This window comes from Oncorhynchus clarkii, chromosome 4 (genome assembly GCF_045791955.1).
Source record: "Oncorhynchus clarkii lewisi isolate Uvic-CL-2024 chromosome 4, UVic_Ocla_1.0, whole genome shotgun sequence".
NCBI lineage: Eukaryota > Metazoa > Chordata > Actinopteri > Salmoniformes > Salmonidae > Oncorhynchus > Oncorhynchus clarkii.
In genome coordinates, this window is record NC_092150.1 from 75697061 (window position 1) to 75714761 (window position 17701).

At 45.4% G+C, this 17701-nt stretch overlaps 1 protein-coding gene across 2 annotated transcripts in view; it reads right to left on the bottom strand.

The window, feature by feature from the left end:
* Positions 1 to 17701, bottom strand: part of LOC139407289 (kelch-like protein 29) — a 381932-nt gene that overhangs the window by 30178 nt on the left and 334053 nt on the right. For both annotated transcript variants that reach the window (XM_071150934.1, XM_071150935.1), the window contains 2 exons: positions 17074 to 17272; positions 4757 to 4939 (listed from right to left, as the gene is read on the bottom strand). In XM_071150934.1, coding sequence (XP_071007035.1) covers positions 4757 to 4939; positions 17074 to 17272 — 382 coding nt within the window. The remainder of the gene's footprint in view (positions 1 to 4756; positions 4940 to 17073; positions 17273 to 17701) is intronic.

A 17701-nucleotide genomic window follows, 5' to 3' on the forward strand; every position in this document is an offset into this window, starting at 1 on the left:
TGTCCCACCTGAAACACACACACCACACACTCGTCAGCTACCATCACACCAGACTCTGTCCCACCTGAAACACACACATAAAATACACTCGTCAGCTACCAACACACCAGACTCTGTCCCACCTGAAACACACACACCACACACTTGTCAGCTACCAACACACCAGACTCTGTCCCACCTGAAACACACACACCACACACTCGTCAGCTACCAACACACCAGACTCTGTCCCACCTGAAACACACACATAAAATACACTCGTCAGCTACCAACACACCAGACTCTGTCCCACCTGAAACACACACACCACACACTTGTCAGCTACCAACACACCAGACTCTGTCCCACCTGAAACACACACACCACACACTCGTCAGCTACCAACACACCAGACTCTGTCCCACCTGAAACACACACACCACACACTCGTCAGCTACCAACACACCAGACTCTGTCCCACCTGAAACACACACACCACACACTCGTCAGCTACCAACACACCAGACTCTGTCCCACCTGAAACACACACACACCACACACTCGTCAGCTACCAACACACCAGACTCTGTCCCACCTGAAACACACACACCACACACTCGTCAGATACCATCACCCCCGACTGTCCCACCTGAAACACACACACCACACACTCGTCAGCTACCAACACACCAGACTCTGTCCCACCTGAAACACACACACACCACACACTCGTCAGCTACCATCACCCCCGACTGTCCCACCTGAAACACACACACCACACACTCGTCAGCTACCAACACACCAGACTCTGTCCCACCTGAAACACACACACACCACACACTCGTCAGCTACCATCACCCCCGACTGTCCCACCTGAAACACACACACCACACACTCGTCAGCTACCATCACCCCCGACTGTCCCACCTGAAACACACACACCACACACTCGTCAGCTACCAACACACCAGACTCTAACACCAACTAAATAAAATGCATATACAATTTAACCAATGTTAAAAATATCCAGATAGATTATTTTACTGGTTAACAATAAGTCATTTTGGAATCGTTATGACCTGGGGGCAAATGTAACAAGGCACCACCAAGACACAATGCCTGTATATTCACCCTTATTTCTACCCCTCACTGTTACAATGCATTACCTAGCTTGGTATGAAAGCAGCAAACAGAGTGGACATTCAATCCATTATCTGGAGGAACACAGGGTCCTCAGCCCTGGTTAGTACTACTGCACACTGATGATTTCCCCACTGAGCACCTGCCTCCCCACAGACACACACAGGCCAGGTCCATGGGAAATGAGAGAGGGGAGAACATTCTCTCTTAGCGTTTCTAGTGTTCTGTTTCACAGTCGAATGTCAAGGTCTACCTCTGTATAGGAGATGTACACACATGGAGACTAGACGAGAACAGAGACCTCTGGAGGAATATAGTACAGAGAAGAGAACAGAGACCTCTGGAGGAATACAGTAGAGACCTCTGGAGGAATACATTAGATGAGAGAACAGAGACCTCTGGAGGAATATAGTACAGAGGAGAGAACAGAGAACAGAGACCTCTGGAGGAATACAGTAGAGACCTCTGGAGGAATACAGTAGAGACCTCTGGAGGAATACAGTAGAGACCTCTGGAGGAATATAGTACAGAGAAGAGAACTGAGAACTGAGACCTCTGGAGGAATACAGTAGAGACCTCTGGAGGAATACAGTACAGAGAAGAGAACAGAGAACAGAGACCTCTGGAGGAATACAGTACAGAGAAGAGAACAGAGAACAGAGACCTCTGGAGGAATACAGTAGAGGAGAGAACAGAGACCTCTGGAGGAATACAGTAGAGACCTCTGGAGGAATATAGTACAGAGGAGAGAACAGAGACCTCTGGAGGAATACAGTAGAGAGAAGAGAACAGAGAACAGAGACCTCTGGAGGAATACAGTAGAGGAGAGAACAGAGACCTCTGGAGGAATACAGTAGAGACCTCTGGAGGAATATAGTACAGAGGAGAGAACAGAGACCTCTGGAGGAATACAGTAGAGACCTCTGGAGGAATACAGTACAGAGAAGAGAACTGAGAACAGAGACCTCTGGAGGAATATAGTACAGAGAACTGAGAACAGAGACCTCTGGAGGAATATAGTACAGAGGAGAGAACTGAGAACAGAGACCTCTGGAGGAATACAGTAGAGACCTCTGGAGGAATACAGTACAGAGAAGAGAACTGAGACCTCTGGAGGAATATAGTACAGAGAAGAGAACTGAGAACTGAGACCTCTGGAGGAATACAGTAGAGACCTCTGGAGGAATACAGTACAGAGAAGAGAACTGAGACCTCTGGAGGAATATAGTACAGAGAAGAGAACTGAGAACTGAGACCTCTAGATGAATACAGTAGAGGAGAGAACAGAGACCTCTGGAGGAATATAGTAGAGGAGAGAACAGAGACCTCTGGAGGAATACAGTAGAGGAGAGAACAGAGACCTCTGGAGGAATACAGTAGAGGAGAGAACAGAGACCTCTGGAGGAATACAGTAGAGACCTCTGGAGGAATATAGTAGAGGAGAGAACAGAGACCTCTGGAGGAATACAGTAGAGGAGAGAACAGAGACCTCTGGAGGAATACAGTAGAGGAGAGAACAGAGACCTCTGGAGGAATACAGTAGAGGAGAGAACAGAGACCTCTGGAGGAATACAGTAGAGGAGAGAACAGAGACCTCTGGAGGAATACAGTAGAGGAGAGAACAGAGACCTCTGGAGGAATACAGTAGAGGAGAGAACAGAGACCTCTGGAGGAATACAGTAGAGGAGAGAACAGAGACCTCTGGAGGAATACAGTAGAGGAGAGAACAGAGACCTCTGGAGGAATACAGTAGAGGAGAGAACAGAGACCTCTGGAGGAATACAGTAGAGGAGAGAACAGAGACCTCTGGAGGAATACAGTAGAGACCTCTGGAGGAATACAGTAGAGGAGAGAACAGAGACCTCTGGAGGAATACAGTAGAGACCTCTGGAGGAATACAGTAGAGGAGAGAACAGAGACCTCTGGAGGAATACAGTAGAGACCTCTGGAGGAATACAGTAGAGGAGAGAACAGAGACCTCTGGAGGAATACAGTAGAGGAGAGAACAGAGACCTCTGGAGGAATATAGTACAGAGAAGAGAACAGAGAACTGAGACCTCTGGAGGAATACAGTAGAGACCTCTGGAGGAATACAGTAGAGACCTCTGGAGGAATACAGTAGAGACCTCTGGAGGAATATAGTACAGAGAAGAGAACAGAGAACTGAGACCTCTGGAGGAATACAGTAGAGACCTCTGGAGGAATACAGTAGAGACCTCTGGAGGAATATAGTACAGAGAAGAGAACAGAGAACTGAGACCTCTGGAGGAATACAGTAGAGACCTCTGGAGGAATACAGTAGAGACCTCTGGAGGAATACAGTAGAGACCTCTGGAGGAATATAGTACAGAGAAGAGAACTGAGAACTGAGACCTCTGGAGGAATATAGTAGAGACCTCTGGAGGAATACAGTACAGAGAAGAGAACAGAGACCTCTGGAGGAATACAGTACAGAGGAGAGAACTGAGAACAGAGACCTCTGGAGGAATACAGTAGAGACCTCTGGAGGAATACAGTACAGAGAAGAGAACAGAGACCTCTGGAGGAATACAGTACAGAGAAGAGAACAGAGACCTCTGGAGGAATATAGTACAGAGAAGAGAACTGAGAACAGAGACCTCTGGAGGAATATAGTACAGAGAAGAGAACTGAGAACAGAGACCTCTGGAGGAATACAGTACAGAGAAGAGAACTGAGACCTCTGGAGGAATATAGTACAGAGAAGAGAACTGAGAACTGAGACCTCTGGAGGAATATAGTACAGAGAAGAGAACTGAGAACTGAGACCTCTGGAGGAATATAGTACAGAGAAGAGAACAGAGACCTCTGGAGGAATATAGTACAGAGAAGAGAGCTGAGAACTGAGACCTCTGGAGGAATATAGTAGAGACCTCTGGAGGAATACAGTAGAGAGAAGAGAACTGAGACCTCTGGAGGAATACAGTACAGAGAAGAGAACAGAGAACAGAGACCTCTGGAGGAATATAGTACCGAGAAGAGAACTGAGAACTGAGACCTCTGGAGGAATATAGTACAGAGAAGAGAACTGAGAACTGAGACCTCTGGAGGAATACAGTAGAGACCTCTGGAGGAATACAGTACAGAGAAGAGAACTGAGAACTGAGACCTCTGGAGGAATATAGTACAGAGAAGAGAACTGAGAACTGAGACCTCTGGAGGAATATAGTACAGAGAAGAGAACTGAGAACTGAGACCTCTGGAGGAATACAGTACAGAGAAGAGAACAGAGACCTCTGGAGGAATACAGTACAGAGAAGAGAACTGAGAACTGAGACCTCTGGAGGAATATAGTACAGAGAAGAGAACTGAGACCTCTGGAGGAATATAGTACAGAGAAGAGAACTGAGAACTGAGACCTCTGGAGGAATACAGTAGAGACCTCTGGAGGAATACAGTACAGAGAAGAGAACAGAGACCTCTGGAGGAATGCAGTACAGAGAAGAGAACAGAGACCTCTGGAGGAATATAGTACAGAGAAGAGAACTGAGAACTGAGACCTCTGGAGGAATATAAGGGAACAATAATATGAATATAATTGTAAAACTTTACACTGGATGTATGGATAAACAGATATAGATATTCTCTATGTGTGTGACGGTCCACGTCGTTAGCCTACCTGACAGGTAGATGTTGTCCCCAGCTGAGATGACGCTGAAGAACTCTCTGTCGTAGAAGGGCAGGCTGGCCAATGGGAACCACTTACTGTTCTGAGGGTTAAAACATGTCACCGCCGTCAGAGAGCGCTGGTTCATACTGATGGCCTGACGACCACCGATTAACACTATCACCTCTGCCACACCTAGAGGGACAGAGGGAGGGGAGGGGGAGAGACAGAGAAATTCATTAAACAAGTGTTAGCAGAAACTATCATTCGGTGAGGATGCTGTTTTTGTGAGTGCTTCAGAGCAGTGTTTCTGATAAAAGGACCCAGCCTATTTAGTTGGTTTGGAGCAGCAACTGTTGACTGAGTCAGAGGTACAGTTGCAATAATTGGTGGTATTTATTTACAATGAAATGCAAATAGTGATTGCACAGTTAGGATCCTGCAATAGCATAGGAACTAGTGACATAGTTGGGTTCAAGCATTGTTTGTAACTAACAATTAGTCCATTTGTGTGGGGAGAAATGGAGGGAAATAACCTACATGACATGTGATAGTTCACAGGCAAATCAGTTTCAGAAATGGGCTGTGGTTATTGTAGCCTCGGAAGTGGGAAGCCCAGGTTTGTCACGTACTAAACAGGATTTTGGAAGGTTGTGGACTATGGTTGTGGACAATTCCTTTTGGGTGATGGACATAGCTCTAATTGGTCTACAGACAGCACCAAACTTGGCTTCAGATGTTTTTCAATTTAGCAGCCTGCAGGCCTTGTTTATTGTTATTTCCAATTCAATAGCCTCTCAGGGATATGCAAAACCAAAATGCAAACTGACAAAGTTTCCTCTTGGTGCAGGAAAGTGTAGTGTGTAAAGTGGGACATATAACTCAATTATCTAGACAGCTCTCTCTGCCATCTGTTAGGCTGCAGCAGCTCTCTACTCTCCATTCCCATACAGATAACTCTCCTGTCTGCATCCGTCTTTTTCTCTCCCTCCCTCCCTCCCTCAGTCTCTCCCTCCATTGCCACAGAAAACACTTTTACCCCACTCTCTCTCTACCCCCCCCAACCCTCTTCTGCCCCCTCTACTCCATTCCCATAGATGCACATCACTTGCTAGTGAGACTCACAGCATGGCCTCAAACCCTTACTAAATCAATACGCTAAATCAATGTGTGGATATTCAAGAACAGCAGCACTGCAAACAGCATTTTAATTCAGGGTCTCATCTAATTCAGAGCAGCACCTCCACCTGTGTGTGTGTTTTTTGATCAGAGCTCTCTCAGCCAGTATAAGTATTCTCTCCATGTTCAGTGCTCAACCATGGTGTTCAGTACACTACTGGTGCCTCATCTCTCACCCACTGTTGGCAGACGCTGTATAAAGATGCTAGTGATACGTAGTGTGTGTGTTTGTGGTTGCGTGTGGCAGCATACGCTGTATAAGGATGCTAGTGATACGTAGTGTGTGTGTTTGTGGTTGCGTGTGGCAGCATACGCTGTATAAAGATGCTAGTGATACGTAGTGTGTGTGTTTGTGGTTGCGTGTGGCAGCATACGCTGTATAAAGATGCTAGTGATACGTAGTGTGTGTGTTTGTGGTTGCGTGTGGCAGCATACGCTGTATAAAGATGCTAGTGATACGTAGTGTGTGTGTTTGTGGTTGCGTGTGGCAGCATACGCTGTATAAAGATGCTAGTGATACGTAGTGTGTGTGTTTGTGGTTGCGTGTGGCAGCATACGCTGTATAAAGATGCTAGTGATACGTAGTGTGTGTGTTTGTGGTTGCGTGTGGCAGCATACGCTGTATAAAGATGCTAGTGATACGTAGTGTGTGTGTTTGTGGTTGCGTGTGGCAGCATACGCTGTATAAAGATGCTAGTGATACGTAGTGTGTGTGTTTGTGGTTGCGTGTGGCAGCATACGCTGTATAAAGATGCTAGTGATACGTAGTGTGTGTGTTTGTGGTTGCGTGTGGCAGCATACGCTGTATAAAGATGCTAGTGTTACATAGTGTGTGTGTTTGTGGTTGCATGTGTGTTTGTGTGTGGCAGCATACGCTGTATAAAAACACCAGTGATCCAAAACACAAACACACTGGCTGTCTGCCACATGCATCTCCAGGCCTCTTAGTCCTCAACAGCAGTTTGACAGAGGGAGGGAGAAAGGGAAAGCCAGAGAGAAGGAAAGAGATCTATTCCTTAATCATTCCATAGCTAGGATTCTAACCACTGGCTCATCTTCCTGGATCAATACTCCTCCTCCACCCTCGTTCCCTTGACAACCACCTTCCACCACTCCTTTTTTCCCCTTCACCACCTTCCATCCCTTTAAACACTGCGGTCATCTTAACTAAAGCTGCTCTCCAGCTTTCCTTATTTTCTCTTTCTCCAGGGCTGTTAAAATACAGCGAGAGCTTTTGATAAAAAAGGAGAGGACAACAGAAGGCTTTAGTGGGATGAGCAGAGAGAAGAGGTAAATGCTGCCTCAGACACAGCTGACACTGGGATAGGATGGATGGAAACATGCACTGCTTCTTCCAAAGATTGAGGGCAGTTTAATCACAAAAATGGGCCACAAACGTACTAGAGCTTTACCAAATATTAATATGTGCTGCCAATGTAACTACAAATATATGGGTGACTGAACACTGACTGATTATTAAAGCAGAGGAATAGTGACAATATATAGGAAGATGAGAGCAGTATAAAAAGATTTACCTCAGTGCAGTGGTATTCAGAGTGGCAACAGCACAACCTTCAGGTACCAACTACAGAACAACTTCAGCTCACATACTGCTCATATACAGTACAATATAGCTAGCTGAATGTGTGATTCTCAGTCCTGAGGTAAATGCCAACCATGTATCTCAACACAGAACATATACAAGAAACATACATAATGTGTTGGTTATATGCATGTGTGTTTAGATCCTTGTTCTCTCTACATCATGCATTATAACAACCTGAAGGTTCATACATACACCAGGGATGGTGGAGTAACTGCCAAGATAAGTGACTCATCTTTTTATTTTTCAATTGCAGAATGTTTTTGTTAGTGAACATGACATCTGGATAGGAGGTGGGATGCCTCTTGACCCCTGTCACCTGCTCTTAAAGGTCAAACAGAGACACTTCTCCACTTGTTAGGGAAGTGGAAAAAAAACAGAATGAATGTTATTTATTTTCTCTACCTCTCTTCCTACCCCTGTCTTTGTCCTTGGCTCTCTCTTGCTCCATATCTCCGCCTCTGCCCTCTGTTAGAGTAACTAGAAACTGTTCATACGTAGCATATCCAAACATGGAACCAAAACGCCTCTGTTAGAGTAACTAGAAACTGTTCATACGTAGCATATCCAAACATGGAACCAAAACGTCCTCTGGGGGTTGTGAGACAGCCAGGGTGGAGGTGAATACAGCCAGTGTTGGATCACGTCACATCACGGGTAGAGCTGCTAGAGACGTGTGAGCACGCAGTACATTCTCCTTGACAACAGATCCACACAGGGGCTGATGTCATTCAGCTGCTGAAACAGTGGGGGAAGAGGAAGGATGTATGGAGGGATGGAGAGATAACTGAGATGCTGACAGCATGTGTTCTCTACCGTGTCGTGACCATGAGAGGAAAGGAGGAGGGGCGAGAACTCTGGCAGGTTAGCTGCCCACCTGCTGAGCCTAGCTTCGACGGAACACACACCACAGCCACTACCTCCTAATGACTCCTATCCCTGACACCAGCCTGCTCCCTACTGTTCACACACACACTCCCTGTCATTTACATCACAGCAGGACTAAGTAAGGGTTCCTCCTCCACACGCCATAGGTTCTTACACACAAATGTCACTCGGGAGCTTTCATTTCCTGTACACACACACACCCCTTTCCTGCACCAGTCCAGTTTCCCCTATTCAAAACGTTTTCTCTATCTTCCACTTTCTCAATTCAATTTAAGTAAACATGACAACAATGGTCCAACAAGAGCACTATACAGGAATATACTAGACTGTTAATAAAATAAATAATGAACATGTTCAGTGGTAATAATATTAACAGCAATTACAACCAATAATAATAATTGAGAATTGTAAAAATACAATTAATACTGGTACTAGGTTTAACCTGACTTCTAGAAAAGGCATAGTAATGACTAGTAGCAGTATGGAAAAGCCAGAACAGAACAAAAAGTCAAATATTAATGACAGTTTTTCACTTAGGTTGTGACAGGAGGCTAAAACACAGCATTTTTATTTAGGTTAATCGTTTAGGTTCACATTTATCTTCTAATTTTGGGTAAGATTGTATTTCTATGACTAAATATCTTTGGAGAGAAAATACAGCTCCGTCTGTAACTCTCCTCTCTGCGTTCTCCGTTTCTTTTTGTTCTACTCCCTACTCTGACCCTTTCTCTTTTTACCCAACGGCTAAACCCTGCTCTCTCCGTCTATCCCAGTCACCTCAGCCCTGCTTCCTGTTGTAAACCCTGCTCTCCGTCTATCCCTCTCACCTCAGCCCTGCTTCCTGTTGTAAACCCTGCTCTCCGTCTATCCCTCTCACCTCAGCCCTGCTTCCTGTTGTAAACCCTGCTCTCTCCGTCTATCCCTCTCCTCAGCCCTGCTTCCTGTTGTAAACCCTGCTCTCTCCGTCTATCCCTCTCACCTCAGCCCTGCTTCCTGTTGTAAACCCTGCTCTCCGTCTATCCCTCTCACCTCAGCCCTGCTTCCTGTTGTAAACCCTGCTCTCTCCGTCTATCCCTCTCCTCAGCCCTGCTTCCTGTTGTAAACCCTGCTCTCTCCGTCTATCCCTCTCACCTCAGCCCTGCTTCCTGTTGTAAACCCTGCTCTCCGTCTATCCCTCTCACCTCAGCCCTGCTTCCTGTTGTAAACCCTGCTCTCTCCGTCTATCCCTCTCCTCAGCCCTGCTTCCTGTTGTAAACCCTGCTCTCTCCGTCTATCCCTCTCTCCTCAGCCCTGCTTCCTGTTGTAAACCCTGCTCTCTCCGTCTATCCCTCTCACCTCAGCCCTGCTTCCTGTTGTAAACCCTGCTCTCTCCGTCTATCCCTCTCACCTCAGCCCTGCTTCCTGTTGTAGTTTTTATTTCATCTTCTCCCACATCTCAATCTCTTATATTTCTTTAATCAGTTCAATCTTGTTCTCTCCCATTGCACTCGTCTTCTTGGACCCTCTTTTTCCCCTTAATCTCACTCATACCTCAGTCTATCACTAAAACCCACTCACCTTTTCCTCTCCGCTCCATCTCCTCCCTCTCTAACCTTATGGTCTCTCTCCCAAAGGGGTAATTTGGTATGGTGAGGATCGGGAGGCCAGGGGCCTCAGAGTGTGTGGCCCCAGCTGTGAGAGTATTCTGGCATAGAATCAGGTAGTGTGTGTTTGAGTCAATGTGTGCGCTCTAATGGTATTCACATGGTGTGTGTGTGTTTGTGCCCTGCTGTGAGGGGACTAGCCAGGTTGAGTGACAGTCACAATGGGACAGGGACTCGGCACTAGCAGGCGCTCTGCCAGCCCACACACACGCTTGCACGCACTGTCGAAACACAGTCCATGCCAAATGTGACCGTTTGACCTACCTAAGACTACCCACAGCTTCAGATTCATACAATCTCCCACTCATCCAGACTGCTAATGTGAAAATCATTGCATGTGCAGATTTGGTCTGTGTGCATGTATGTGTGGTGTGGGCAAACTGCATATTCTAGCTCTGGGTAGATACTGAGTTAAGTCAGTCAGCCAGCCAGCATCCATCCTCCACCTCCATGCAACACCATGGCTTAACTTGATTCTCTGGTAAGTGGTCAGAAAGCTGTGTCGTCATGCCAACAGCCATGGGTTTTATATTCACTGGACGTATTCAGACCAGAGGTCACACTACCATTTTAATGTATGTTTTGATATGTATGTACTTGTTCAACATTTCAACAATAAGACGAGAAACAAACATCTCCACCTAAATCTTTTATTTGACGCTTTACTACATCTTTCCACATTACAAGGAAAGAGATATTATGGAAATTCCACAAGCTTTGGCTTCATAGTGTGTGACTCAGCCATTCTCAAGGACCATGCTGCATTCCTCTTTAGAGTAACACAAAGTAATCTCACATTACATTGGTTCTTTAAAACAAACCAGCCTGAATAATCACTCAAACGAGGCACTGGACACTTACACAAGCATGCCCGCCCGCCCACCCACGCTTGCACACAAATGTGACCCGATTCAGGAAACGCGTATGTCGCAAGTCACGACTTCACAGGAGAGCTGTTTCAATGTTTAAAAAACTGTTTTTAGCTAAATGCATTTTTGGCAGAAATGTATTTTCAAACATGTCAACTTTTATGTGCCTAAATATCAAACTTGTATGCCATTTGTAAATACAAATACAATTGTTAAACTACGAGCCCAGTTTGTTTAGCCACAGAAAAAGAAAGCAACCTTCCCGCTAGCAATGATCGCCTGAGATAATGAGTGGGCTGGACATGCCGAGAGATGAGTTCGGATTGGTTTACCATAAAGCACGTGTCAGTCTATTGGAGCTGGTCAGTATGTTTGGGTAATCGTGTCGAACGTGGATGTAAAAAAAACTATTGTGTAGTAAAACTGCATAAACCTACTGTCAAGTTAAAGTGTACTGTTAGCTAGCTAATGTTAGCTGGCTGGCTCACTAGCTAAAGTTGTGTATGCTCTCCACTTTCTGGAGGACCGAGTTTTGAAATCAGTGGAATTTGAGTACGATAGCTAAGGAGATGGAGAAAACACCCGTCTGGATTACATCGTCAAACTAAGGCGACCATGTATAGCATCAGACAGGAGACGCATCCAACCATGATAAATACTGGTAAGATTTTCAGATATTACACGTTTCTAGTGTACTGTTAGCTAGCTAGCTTGCTAACTAACGTTACATCATGCGTTGGGATTCGTTGTTTGCCTAGCTTGCTATCTAGCTACATTTCTTAAAATACTTGTCTTAGTGTGCCAGAGCGCAGCATAAGTGATTCATTTTTGAATGCTCAACACCCGTTGAATATGTCTGGTGTCGGTATCAAAGCGTAATTCAATTTTTGCCAGCAGCACAGTTAGTCACCAACGCTCTGGATAATTTTTTTAAATCCTAATCCGCTCTCGGCGAGTAAAATGGTCAGAGTGGGGTGTTTTCTCATTATGTGTCTGGAAATAGCTAGCCAATGTTTGCCAGTTAGCTTGGGTGCTTGACTGTGTTGTGAGGTCAGAGCTTTCGGAACGACCCTACTTATTGGCCAGAGCGTCCAGTGTGTGCTCTGAACGCGAAACCACAGATAGAAGCTCTCAGATGTATGGAAGCTGGCTATTATTGTACTAACGGTTGGATCAACTCTTAAAGAGATGGGTGGGGCTAAGGCTTAAGAGGGTGTGAACAATGTTGAATGGGTGTAGACAAAGAGGGCTCTCCAATAGTAGTACCAAAACATTGAAAGACGGTTTTCTCAAAAAGGGAGGTACAAGTTGATCAACTTTCAAAGCAGAAGTACTTCCCCAGTGTTCCTCACATTCAGTGTATGATAAGTCTCTACTTTCATCCAACATAAAAAAACAGAAATTCAAATGTTGCTACATAAGAAAGAGGTTGAGAGTCACAAATACCCAAAATAACAAATCCTATAATTGCCATCCAAAATCACACGTTTCAAGTACCATCTCCCAAGCGAATGGCTGGAGTGGAGGGTGACAAAAAAATAAATGAGAAATAAATTATATTGGCTGAAACAGGGCTCTAGTCAAGACAGTGTGTGAATTAGGGCTGTGCTTCAGACGAAAGGCGATAGACAGATTGAATAGCATATTATCTTATGCTTATCTTATGCAAGACAGTGTGTGAATTAGGGCTGTGCTTCAGACGAAAGGCGATAGACAGATTGAATAGCATATTATTATTATTATTATTATTGCTCTTGTGAAGTTCTCATTTCTGTCTCAGTGGTGCCTCATGTCTCTTCACCAAAGGGCCAAAGTGGACCAGAGGTCTGAATCAGATGTCACCATTCTAAATGTAGGACGCGTGTTTCAGCCGTTATACAGTCTTCCCAATATCTTTTTATTTTTATTTTTTTTTACCCCTTTTTCTCCCCAATTTCGTGGTATCCAATTGTAGTAGCTACTATCTTGTCTCATTGCTACAACTCCCGTACGGGCTCGGGAGAGACACAACGCAACCAGCCGTACTGCTTCTTAACACAGCGCGCGTCCAACCCGGAAGCCAGCCGCACCAATGTGTCGGAGGCTACACCGTGCACCCGGCAACCTTGGCTAGCGCGCACTGCGCCCGGCCCGCCACAGGAGTCGCTGGTGCGCGATGAGACAAGGAGATCCCTACCGACCAATCCCTCCATAACCCGAACGACGCTAGGCCAATTGTGCGTCGCCCCACGGACCTCCCGGTCGCGGCCGGTTACGACAGAGCCTGGGCTCTGATGGCACAGCTGGCGCTGCAGTACAGCGCCCTTAACCACTGCGCCACCCGGGAGGGCCCAGTCTTCCCAATATCTTTACTATTCTGGACCTGCAGGCTACTCTCTCCACTGAGTGCGTTTCTACTTCTTGACTATTACTGTTTTAAGATGACCTTCCTCCTGGAGACCTACTGGGTCTGCAGGGTTTTGCTGCAGCCCTGCTCTAACACCTCATAACCAAGGCCCTGATGAGCAGCTGATAAAAAGCCTGCAGAAAAAAAGCTTTCCAGGTGGAGGGTTGGCCATCCCTGGTTTATATTTCATCCTTTAGCTAAATCTCTTTCCAGGTGGAGGGTTGGCCATCCCTGGTTTATATTTCATCCTTTAGCTAAATCTCTTTCCAGGTGGAGGGTTGGCCACCCCTGGTTTATATTTAATCATTTAGCTAAATCTCTTTCCAGGTGGAGGGTTGGCCACCCTTGGTTTATATTTAATCATTTAGCTAAATCTCTTTCCAGGTGGAGGGTTGGCCATCCCTGGTTTATATTTAATCATTTAGCTAAATCTCTTTCCAGGTGGAGGGTTGGCCATCCCTGGTTTATATTTCATCATTTAGCTAAATCTCTTTCCAGGTGGAGGGTTGGCCATCCCTGGTTTATATTTCATCATTTAGCTAAATCTCTTTCCAGGTGGAGGGTTGGCCATCCCTGGTTTATATTTCATCATTTAGCTCCATTTTCAATTGAGTGTGTTGGTGCATTTGAAGATGCTGACTATTTGACTACTGATTCATCAAGTTCACCTGGAGGTCTACTACAGTTCAAAGCAGCCGCTGGCCGCTCCAACCAGACACACCATACGGCTTCAAACCCATGACTGGAGCTACAGGAGTCTAAACTGTGATAGAAGCCTGTGCTTGACCCCTCCAGGCCTGCTGCTATACAGTTTGTGGGCTCTATCGCTGGTGCTGTGTCTGTTTCATCATTTCTTATGTAGATGCTGGGCTTGCGACAGGTGAACTTGATCAGTGCAAATGGTCAGAGGTAAGAGGCGGCTTAGGTAGGCTATCTTATACAGCAGAGTTTATATCAAGATTCTTTAGCAGGTGTATCAGACAGTTACGTAACCTGATGTGGTCGAGAGAGGAACACGGGGAGGAGATGGAGGAGGTTGAAGAATTGGTTAAAGAGGTAGAGGAGGAAAATTAAGGGGAAAAAGATCAGGAGGTGACGTAAAAGAGTGGAAGAAGGGGAGGAGGAAAGGGGGATGAGAGAGAGTAGCTTGGTGGTCTCCTGCTGGGACACCAGAGACAGCTGGCAGGGAGATAGGTCTACGGACACACACACACAGATTGAGTGTGCACAGCAAGAATGGTTTCATAGGTGACATCACGCCGTTTCTCTTTCTTTTTCCGCTTGAGACTTATATTCCCAGCTCAGGTGGTGCTCTTTCTATACGTGCTCACATTTACCAGCTCAGGTGGTGCTCCGTCTATACGTGCTCACATTTACCAGCTCAGGTGGTGCTCCGTCTATACGTGCTCACATTTACCAGCTCAGGTGGTGCTCTTTCTATACGTGCTCACATTTACCAGCTCAGGTGGTGCTCCGTCTATACGTGCTCACATTTACCAGCTCAGGTGGTGCTCCGTCTATACGCGCTCACATTTACCAGCTCAGGTGGTGCTCCGTCTATACGTGCTCACATTTACACCAGCCTGTGCATAAGCTCCGACACCACATTACCTCAATTTTGGGATTTTGGATTTTGCACAGCTGATTCAAATAATCAAAGCTTGATGGTGAGTTGGTTATTTGAATCAGCTATAAAAACAAAACAAAATGTACTCCTCACCATTTGGAGTAAGTGACCTTTATCTCGAGGGCAGCGTCTCCCAGCCTCCCTGTCCATCTGACCGGGCCCTGCTGTGCATCTCAGACCCAGTCAGACAGATGACCAGATGGCCAGTCCAACACCATACTCAATCACACACTAACCAAGGTCCAAGCCTGACCAGAACCCTACATTCTGGGCTGTGTTCCCGAATGGCACCCAATTCCTTATATAGTGCACTACTTTCACCAGTGCATGTGTGGACAAGGGAACCATTTGGGAGGCTTTCTTGGAGACAGTTCTGACCTCAGATATGAGAGAGAAGGAGAGTTTTTTTTTACAAAGTCAGACGAATAATACTTTTCATTGGCTAGTAGTTAACACCACTCTGCAATTAAACACGAACCATTAAACTACCACCATTTACTTTCCGTTTACCGATGAGTGTGTGCACACCTTGAGCAGAATGGAGAATGCAGGCTTGTAAACTGTCCACACCACAAAGTGACATTTGTTTAGCAATTACCTTAACTCCACCAAGCAGAAAATGTGTTATTCCTGGTGTCGGTGTTAAGCTCTAATAAGTTTCACGCAGGCACACACACACACCACACACACAGTAATTAGACAGCTCTTTATTGAGGAGGGACCAGAGAGAGACGTGGCAGAACGGCAGGAGAATCTAACAGCCAAAAGCAATTTACTTTTCGTCCGTCCAGGGCTACTTATTTCCATAAATATCTGATTTAATGATGTAAACAAATTGAATGGGAATGCCTGAATGGTTGGAAGTGAATAGTTGGCTGGCTGGAATAAGAGAAATGTCTGGACAGCAGTTGGTGTTTAGAATGCCCTAATAGATGTTTATGTGGTGGGCCTACTGTAAAAGCACCCTGAGTTCCTCAGCCCAGAAACACTTATGGTAAGCCATCCAAAGATTTCATAGTAACACGGTCTGTGCTTGGCTCACACACAACCCAAACTCTTTGTTTGATTTTGGGAAACCAATACATGCGTATTTTTATGGAATCAAAGAATTTCATCTTGGGTAAAATGTCCTTCTCTTCCCTCCGGCACAAATATCAATTTCAGTTTATCTTTATTGCTCCTTCTCCATCGCATGCATGTGACAGCTTGTGTGTGAAAGAGAGAGTCGCATGTAATCGAGTCAGATTCCCGTTGCTAATGGTTGCCGTTCAGACGGACTTACACGTAGCAGGACATGAACACCCCGTCAACCTGATAGATGGTGAGACAGTACCACCATCAGTGCATATTCACAAGCATTATCTTGTCAGAGGAGGCTGGTTTAATGTTCATGTTTTTGTATACCAAATAGGGCTGGGAGGTATACCTTATTTTAGCTAATGCTAATCGCTAGTTAACTAGCTAAATGTAAATCAGTCAGAGCAAAAAAATTATTTTGGGTTGAAGTTAGATTGAACAACAAAACAATTAGAATAGAGAAAGCCCATTGAAATCCTTTACAATATATGTGATGCCAAGCTTAAAGTCCTGAAGTACGAAGATTTATAGTAAAAGCATATTTAGAACTTTCGTAATTAAAAATCAAAATTCCATCAATAATGTGAAAAATATTGCGAAAGGATATTTTAGCCATATCGCCCAGCCCTAATACCAAATCTGCCAGATATAGTTGTGGGGGGAGGCCAGAGGGAAGAGCTCATTTTGGAAGTGGACTGCTCTTTTGACTCCTACATGGAGCAGGCCTTCTCTAAAAAGTTTCTGAAATACCAGCCCTTCGTGTCATGCCTGAACAGCATTGGTTATCAGTGCAAACTTGTGATTGCTGATATTTGGAAGTCTCGGCCATTTACATACTGACAGTACGTGGCCTTCAGACTGCAGACCTGCAGAGGACAAATGCAAAGCAGCTAGCAAGGTACTGCTCCATGTCAGCTGTCAAACGGCTGTATGGACAAGTTGCTTTTTGTAACCATATATCCATGATCTATGAAATATTAGAATCCTTCGACTGCAATGCGATTTGTGGATTCAAATAAAGTATTTAAAGTGTGTGTGTGTGTTTGTGTACACCTACCTGCAGATAGCCGTGGTCGTGTCCTAGGAGTCTGCATCTCCTGTCTGGCGTGAGGTAACATGTGATACCTCTTGGCTTCGTTGACTAGGTCTCGACACGCCTCCGACGTCTTTATTAAGTCTTCGTTATCCACAACGTTCAGCAGGTAAGAGGGGTGAATGAAGGGAAGACGAACCACCGCTAACAACTCTGACACATGCTGCAGGAGAGAGAGAAGAGATGGGTGAGGTGCGGGGAGATAAAGGGGTGAGGGATGGGAGAGGGGAAGGAGAGAGTCAATTGACTATTTAGAGAAGGGAGAAAACATTCTAGAGCAGTGAAGCGATAGAACTCTTGGAAGCCTCAAGTAACTGTTAGATTAGCAACGAAAAAACAAACCCAAATATGAGAGACTGTGCTACCAGCCACGGGCTACTTTCATTTCCGTCTCCGGCAACACCACAATGGCAAATATGAACACACAAGACTCATTATAAACCACTGGTATTTAATGTGCAAAGAAAGAAAATTAGTCTGGGTAACTAGGCTGTAGCCCATGTAGTTTCTATATAACATGTTTTTAGCTGAGTACAGTGCTTAAGTGCAATGTGATGTGTGTGTGACAGAGGTGTATTCAATCATCTAGGTG